We start from the raw sequence: 8,629 nt of genomic DNA on the forward strand, positions 1-8,629 counted from the left end.
ACCTAAAATGTTTTCCCCAGTCCTCTTGGTCCCTTTCTCTTTCAAAATTAAAAGGGAAAACATGAATTTCCCCCCTCCCCAAAGGTCTTGGTTTATCATTCCTAGCTGGCTCTCACTGGGTGGCTAATGTGCCAGCTGCCATCTAACAGCGTTGCATTTAGTCTCCGATGTTTCTACCAATTTCAGCACAGACAACACAGCCAGTTGCCAGGGGGTTGATGTGTAAGAGGACTAGAATTCAAAATGGACAAAGAAGACGGGCTGAGTGAACGGGAGTGGCTGTCGCTGGGTGAGCAGCTGAGATGGAACACCGAAAAGTAATTATAATAATAATAATTATGGTATCTAAGTGCTTACTAAGTGCCGAGCACTGTCCTAAGTGCTCCCTGTCCCACCTGGGGCTCACAGTCTTAATCCCCAGAGAAATGAAGTGACTTGCCCAAGGTCACACAGCAGACAAGCGGTGGAGCCGGGATAAGAAGCCAGGTCCTGATTCCCAGGCCCGGGCTCTATCCACTAGGTAGGCTGAAGATACATTTAAAAGGCACTAAAGCCCCACCTCAAGATCAGCCGCAGACAGAGCAGCCTGGCTTGTAGCACTAAGAAATGGTGGTATTCTTTTCGAGGCGAAGACTGGGGAAAACATGAGGCTGAGAAGCAGAATCACAAACAGGATGAGCTCTATAAATAGCGACTTGGAGTATCGAGGACATAGAGATAGATCCTTCATATTCGAAAGGCCAGGGGGTCGTTAATGGTATTTGTTAAGCGCTTACCGTGCTGTCAGGCTGGTCGTTTGCACCTCTGACTCGGTTTTTTTGCTCTTACCTCTTTGTCTCAAGATCCTCTTTGAGCTTCTGCTCAAATGATAATCGTGGTATTTATTAAGCTCTTCCTACGGGCCAGGCAGATAGGGGAAATGGCCAGATAGAAGGTTATGCACAGAAGTGCTGTTGGGGTGAGGGTGGGGCGGACATCTGTGCGCAAAGGGTGCAGATCCAAGCGCATAGGCAATACCGAAGAGAGGAGGTGTAGGGGTAATGAGAGCCGAAGTGGGGAAGGCCCCTTGGAGGAGGTGGGATTTGAATAAGGCTCTGAAGGTGGGGAGAGCGGTGGTCTGTCGGATACGAAGGGGGAGTTCCAGGCCAGAGAGAGGATGTGGGCACGGGGTCGGCGGAGATAGACGAGACGGAGCCGGGCAGCGGGTAAGTTGGTGTTAGAGCGGAGTGTGCAGGCTGAGTTGCGGTAGGAGATCAGCAGGTAAGCGGTTGGCGATCGTTTGCGTGTTGCCTTGGGTGGGATACCTCAGGGTGCCGTCGTTCGCAAATCACAAGTCTCCAATGGCTGCCTCTGGGATTTTGAATGATGCTCACAGACCGTTGAGTTGGAAGAGTTTCCCAGAGGAGCAATAAATACGTTGAACAGCCGCCGGGCCGACTCTTGCCCCCTTCCCCGCTTTACCTCATTGGAAATGCGGAGAGATGGAGCAGACGGGGCACCCCCCAGCTCTGACCTGACCACCCAGCCTCTTTCATTAATTCGCAGCAAACCTATCTAGTGTGGTAGTCCACATTTTTCAGCCTTTTCTATGAAGAATTGATTCAGGTAAATCACATTCTAGGTGATTGGATCAAGATAAAGCATTTTTCTTATTTGTATTCTGGGGCCACTCTTCTCTGCCAACCTCTGTGCTGTGGTTTACCAGACTTAATCGTATGCGTCTCCTGGAAAATTAATGGGGGTACCTACTAAATTCACAATGATCTAAAGCTCTAAGAAATAATTTAATGTTTGACCTGACTAGCATAAAAAGCGCATGAAGCTCGGAACCATAACCTCACAAAGAGGTATGGTGAGTGGGATAAATAATCACAGAGCTTGGACATAAAGATGATCATTATCATAACGATGATGATATTCAGCCTTTACTGTCTTCCCAGCACCCTGCTGAGCTCTGGGGCAGGTACAGGAAAATCAGATTGGACACAGTTTCCGTCTCACACAGGACCTCACAGTCTGAGTCCCCGTTTTACTGATGAGGAAACTGAGGCCCAGAGAAGTTAAGTAACTTTCCCCAAGGTCACACAGCAGACAAGTGGTAGATCACAATCCCGTAGCATCTTTATTGTCTTCAATAGTCCACACCGCCTCAGGATCTGTTGGTGGGGGGGGGTTCAAGAAGCTATAGCATTTTTCGGAAGTAATCTCAAAGCTTCGATCAATCAGTGCTATCTGTTGATCGCTCATGGAAGGCAGAGCACCGTACCGAGCGCGTGGGAGAGTGCAATATAACAGAGTCGGTAGGTTAAGCTGTCTGGGGTTCACTCTCCAAGTCCTCTAGACCGTAAGCTCGTGGCGGGCGGGGAATGTGTCTGTTATAGTGTGCTCTCCCAAGTGTTTAGAATGGTGTTCTGTACACAGTAAGCACTCAATAAATAGGATGGATTGGTTGATTCTGTCTGCTCTCCAGGGGAGGTGGGGTGGGACATGACTACTTAAAGTAAAAGTGCAGACTTAATGGCCTCTGGGCTGGTGGAAGGAGAGAGAATACACTGCTGCCAACCTCCTACAAAAGAATGGGAGACGTGGGCTCCAAACCCCTGAATATTTTTAATCTCTTTCGCTTGCATATTTGTTTTTCTAATCAGGCTATCGCTTACTTGAAAAAGTAACTGGCCGGGAAAATGAAGTGGTAGAAAACTGCCTGAGAGCTAGGTCCTCATTCCCATTCACTGTTTTGTTTTTTATTAACAGGAGCTCGGCGATGAGTCACGGTTGCTTCTGCTACGCCCTGATTTGTTCCATTCCAGTCTCGGCCTATATCATTTTGGTGACGACCCTACGCTACCACTTGTTCATATGGAGTGTCTTCTCTCCAAAACTTCTTTATGAGGGAGTGCACCTATTCATTACCGCGGCTATCTGTGTGTTTTTCACAGCCGTGGATCCGAAGCAGTCGCACAAAATCCAGGACTGAGAGAGGAAACCACTCTTACGGGCAGAAATCTCGATCCCCGTTGATGACTGACTGGATTTGAGCAGTGGGAGGTCATTTTAAACGTAGACGTGACCATTCTAGAAAAGTAGCACGAATGATCTTCTGTTGGTGAATTCTACGGGTAGTTACGGCTCTTCTATTTCCTTTAACTCTTGCATTGGAATTGAGATAATGCTCCCTCACGCAATCGGTCTGTTTTTCACAAGGGTTTGGTTCATTTCGAGATGTGAAATCTGTGTATGTATGGTGGTGATTTTTCCTTCACGATGGCCCCGGAGACTACTGAATTAAAGCATCTTCGATCCAACTTTATGTTATATCTTGGTAAAGAGAAGCCCCGAACTCTGCCACCCAAACTGCTGAAGTGTGTGGGGATTAGTGTGGTACTTAAACTGGTTTATATGGGGGATGGCCTTCCAAGCGGACTGTGGGGTTTGCTCCACTGGGGATTTTTTCCTGTTCTGTAAGGTATTGATGATTTACAAAAATCTGTAATAAAGAGCTAAAGAAGCCTGTAGCCTGGGTGTGTCCTTCCTACGAGCCAAATCATTGAGAAGAACCCCACATTGGGAACTTTAGAATCCTGGGATTTACCGTGTGGCAGTAAGGAAAGGAGGGGGGAAGGAGAGGGAGTGGGGCAAGGGAGGGGGAGCGAACAGATGGACAGAGCATCTGCTTCACTTTCTCTTGCCAAGGGAAGGAATCTGCAAAGAACTAAGGCAATCAGGGCAAATTTGATTCACGCTGATGATGATTTCCCTACTATCTCGCCTCTCTCTCTTTGCCCTGGCTCTCTTCAGTTCAGCTCTCTTTAGACTGAAATCCCCATCTCGTCACCGCCTCTCTTGCCTCCCATTCGGGGGTTCTGCTTGAGAAGTGAAGCCAACAGTCCAGTCTGGGCATGCCTCAGTCAGACTTGGATTGCAGTCCAGAAGCTGGAGCCGCTTTCTGAAGTAATCTCAACAGCTGAGATGGCGGTGGGGGAAGAAGGGAAGTGTGGCTCACCACCCACCCCAGTGGCCCGGGGCAGGAACCATCTTCTCTCCTCTTGTAAACGCAATATGGTATATGCCGGGCACTCTACCGCACGCTGCGGTAGATAGAAACTAATCAAGTTGGACACGGTCCACGTCCCACGTGGGGCTCGTAGTCGGAATCCCCGTTTTACAGATGAGGTAGCGGAGGTCCCGAGAAGTGAAGCGACTTGCCCGAGGTCACCCAGCAGACAAGCGGAAGAGCCGGGATTAGAATCCAGGCCCTTCTGACTCCCAAGCCCGGGATCCACCCACTAGGCTACGCTCCCTCCTGCCTGGTTCTCGGTGGGCATGACCGGAGGCTGTCCCGATCACGTGTGCCCACGTGAAAGCTGCAGGAGCCAGGGAGAGACTTGGGAGAAGGATGGTGGGGACATTTTTTTCTTCTCTGCCGAAGGAAGCGTGATGCTAGCTTCCATGGATACAAAGGAGGGGGGCTCGCTCTACCACACAATCTGCGGAAAGTAATTCCATCTGCTGCTAAGCTGTACGTTGCTTACTGTCCTCCCACAGAGTTGCTGTCAGCGGCCACAAATTGCCTTCTTGGGGAAGATGGTACCGAACAGCTCCTCGTATAATGATGACGACGACTGGACGGTAAAAGGAAAACAGGATAGAAAGAGCGCAATATGTGGTCCTAGGTGAGAGCGGAGACGGGGCAGTACAAGGTGTTTCTTAATCTGAATCGAGTCAGTCGAACGTCAAGTCATGCGGTCAGTTGGGTTCGTTCCCCCACCCGATGGTATTGATTGCTTACTGTGGGAAGAGCACTGTACTAAGCGCTTGGGAGAGTACAATATAGCAGATTTGGTAGACGTTCCCTGCCCACGATGAGCTTAGGGAGGGGGAGATGAATCAGTTGTATTTTCTCATTCGGTCGTATTTTTTGAGCTCTCACTGTGTGCAGAGCACAGTACTAAGCACTTGAGAGAGTACAACAGATTCGGTAGATCCGTTCCCTGCCCACGAGGAGCTTATATTCTAGAGGGGGAGACAGACATTAATATAAATAAATGTACGGGTATGTATAGAAGTGCTCAGCAAGTCACCAAAGGTGGGTGAGGTAGTATTAGAAATTGCATCAGCATCGGCCTTTCTTCCGGTGAAATGTGCTGAAATGATCCGGTGCCTTTTTCGTGCATCCCCGGTATAATGTGCTTTTTTTAAGTTGTATTCGATTAAGTGTTTACTATGTGTCAAAGACTGTTTTGAGTGCCGGGGCAGGTACAGGTGAAGCAGGCTGGACACAGTTCCTGTCCCGCAAAGGGCTCACAGTCTAAGTAGGAGGGAGAAAAGGTATCTAATCCCCATTTTACCGTTGAGGAAACCGAAGCCCAGAGAAGGTAACTGACTTACCCAAGGTCGCACAGCAAGCAACTGGCAGAGCCGGGATTAAAACCCAGGTGCTGTTGTTGATGTGAGCGATGCTTCCTTGCTCCTCACACGCATCTGGTGATCTGATCTACAAACTTCAAGTCCCAGTTATTTTCTTCACACACGCCTCTCATCCTTTACCCCTTCTCCCACTGCTTTTCCCCGGAACTGAAATTCGGCTTATTTTGGATTTGAACAGAAGAGTTCAGGAATCTTCTTGCGGAGGGGGAACACACACACGCATAACAAACAACAATTGGTCTTATTCATTTGAATGCTACTGAAGAGTAAAACGGATTAATTCCAGGATAGTTCTTAAGACTGATTATTATGTAAAAATGTGCAGATGGCTTCTCAGAAATTCAAATACAAAATTCCAAAGAGAACTTGCTAATGAGGTGCTGTTAAGCCCTTACGAATCGCTGAACCTGTTTCTAGGAATGGGAAAGCAAAACAGTTTGAAGTTTGATTTTTAAATAGAATGGGGTTATATGGGAAATTCGGTTAGACATCAGAAATTTGGAAAGCTTGGGGACTTTTTCAGTTTTCCATATTTATTCATCAGAGTGGTTTTTCTTAACCTTTTCTTATCTCTAGTCTGTAAGCTCCTCGTGGGCCCAGAACGTGCCCACCACCTCTGCTGTACAGTCCCAAACGCTTAGTACAGTGCTCCGCACATAAGTGCTCAATAAATACCACTGATGGATGGACCGATCTCCTTGCTCTTGTAGTCTCTTCTGCCGCCTGTACAGAGATGACCTCCAAATATCTCCCTCTGCTGCTGGTCTTTTCATTCATTCATTCATTCATTCATTCATTCATTCATTCATTCAATAGTATTTATTGAGCGCTTACTATGTGCAGACCACTGTACTAAGCGCTTGGAATGAACAAGTCGGCAACAGATAGAGACAGTCCCTACCGTTTGACGGGCTTACGGTCTAATCGGGGGAGACGGACAGACAAGAACGATGGCGATAAATAGAGTCGAGGGGAAGAACATCTCGTAAAAACAATGGCAACTAAATAGGATCGAGGCGATGTACATTTCATTAACAAAATAAATAGGGTAATGAAAATATATACAGTTGAGCGGACGAGTACGGTGCTGAGGGGATGGGGAGAGGGGGAGGAGCAGAGGGAAATGGGGGGGAAAGAGGGTTAAGCTGCGGAGAGGTGAAGGGGGGGGTGGTAGAGGGAGTAGAGGGAGAAGGGGAGCTCAGTCTGGAAGGCCTCTTGGAGGAGGTGAGTTTTAAGTAGGGTTTTGAAGAGGGGAAGAAGATCAGTTTGGCGGAGGTGAGGAGGGAGGGCGTCCCAGGACCGCGGGAGGACGCGGCCCAGGGGTCGACGGCGGGACAGGCGAGACCAAGGGACGGTGAGGAGGTGGGCGGCGGAGGAGCGGAGCGTGCGGGGTGGGCGGTAGAAAGAGAGAAGGGAGGAGAGGTAGGAAGGGGCAAGGTGACGTAGAGCCTCGAAGCCTAGAGTGAGGAGTTTTTGTTTGGAGTGGAGGTCGATAGGCAACCACTAGAGTTGTTTAAGAAGGGGAGTGACATGCCCAGATCGTTTCTGCAGGAAGATGAGCCGGGGCAGTGGAGTGAAGAATAGACTGGAGCGGGGCGAGAGAGGAGGAAGGGTCCTTCCTCACCTCCCCCTTTCCTCTCTTCCCTATCTCTCCCCTACACCTTTCCCTTTGCCCTCCCTTCCCCTCCACCTTTCTTTCCCCCCCCCCACCCCCTCCACCGCCACCCTTTTTCCCTCTCGCTATCTTCTGAACATCTCTAGCTGGATGATTTGTTGTCCATCTCAAGCCAAGGCAAAGATTGAACTCTCGGTCTTTCCTCCATCTGACTCTCTCATCAATATGGGCAGTGCCACACCCTAATCGGCTATCTAGACTCGAAACCTTGAGATATTTTTCATCCCCCCCCCACCGCCCCCATGGAATGATTTGCTTGGTCCAGTGGCTTTCTCTTAGAGAAGCAGCGTGGCTCCGTGGAAAAAGCCCGGGCTTGGGGATCAGAGGTCATGGGCTTGAATCCCAGCTCTGCCACTTGTCATCTGGGTGTCCGTGGGCAAGTCACTTCTCTGTGCCTCAGTGACCTCATCTGGAAAATGGGGATTAACTGTGAGCCTCACGTGGGATGACTTGATTACCCTGCGTCTCCCCCAGCGCTTAGAACAGTGCTCTGCACGTAATGAGCGCTCAACAAATACCAACATTATTATTGTTATTATTAAAACACCCATTCTTCTACGTCTCCGCTGCTGGACTTAACTCCGGTCACCTCGCCTCCTCTCTGCCGGTCTCTCGGCCTTGCAGCCCCTTTTCACCCCAGAGCACCCTCTACGTGGCTTTGAACACCTCCGCTTGGCAGCTGCGTGACCGTGGGCAAGTCCCTTCACTTCTCTGGGCCTCAGTGACCTCATCTGGAAAGCGGGGATGAAGACGGTGAGCCTCCCGCGGGACCGCCTGATGGCCCTGTGTCTCCCCCAGCGCTTGGAACAGTGCTGTGCAAATAGTAAGCGCCCGACAAATACCAACCTGATTATTAACTCTGCATGTTTCCCCCTCCAACGTTCCTACATCGCCTTCCCCCGAAATGCAGGCCGGACTCCGTCCAGCTACCCAGAAGGGACAAAGAAACCAAAAATTTGGGATCATCATCAACCTAAGGCGATGGCTTACGAGGCAACCACACGCCACTAAGTGGCCATCTCCTCCAACTGCAGGTTCCCCGCAATGCTTTGGTTGGGTTTTTACGGAATTCGTTGAGCGATTCCTGGGTTTCAAGGCTCTATCCATTAGGCGATGCTGCCTCACGACTAAAGTGTGAAATGGCCCCGGTCCAAAGTCAGCGGGTCAAAACTCACATGAGGATCACGAACGGGTCTCTGCAGGAATATCCCCTGTAGCCCTGTAGACCAGACGATAAGATCTTGGCTCGTTCTGAACAACAAACCGCCCCAGAAACTTAAAAGCCTCAGGACGAGCGGCGAAAGGAATTCTTCACGAAGAGCCGGTTAAAGCATCGGAAGCTAGAGGTATGATGGCCGACGCAGGTTTAGACGTAAAGACGTTCGGACTGTGGGATGGAGGATGTCTGGACCACCCTAACAAACGTAGTAGTCACGATTGTTGACGGGGAAAGATATGCTTGGCTGCGCGTTGTGATCAAGCTCTACATTAGAGTGAATGATAGGGTATACTGTGGTGTCACGAGCA

The 8,629-nt window shown here is 49.6% G+C and overlaps 1 protein-coding gene across 4 annotated transcripts in view; it reads left to right on the forward strand.

Annotated features, from left to right (window-relative positions):
- TMEM175 (transmembrane protein 175) overlaps positions 1–3,515 on the forward strand; it is an 81,178-nt gene extending 77,663 nt beyond the window's left edge. For 3 of the 4 annotated variants that reach the window (XM_029053654.2, XM_029053655.2, XM_007672830.3), the window contains one exon: positions 2,755–3,515. In XM_029053654.2, coding sequence (XP_028909487.1) covers positions 2,755–2,977 — 223 coding nt within the window. In that variant the 3' untranslated portion in view covers positions 2,978–3,515. Of the gene's footprint in view, positions 1–186; positions 300–2,754 lie in introns of those variants that run through there. The other variant, XM_039910664.1, reaches the window with a different exon arrangement.
- The last annotated feature ends 5,114 nt before the right edge of the window (positions 3,516–8,629 follow it).

The sequence above is a fragment of the Ornithorhynchus anatinus genome, chromosome X3 (assembly GCF_004115215.2).
Source record: "Ornithorhynchus anatinus isolate Pmale09 chromosome X3, mOrnAna1.pri.v4, whole genome shotgun sequence".
Lineage (NCBI taxonomy): Eukaryota > Metazoa > Chordata > Mammalia > Monotremata > Ornithorhynchidae > Ornithorhynchus > Ornithorhynchus anatinus.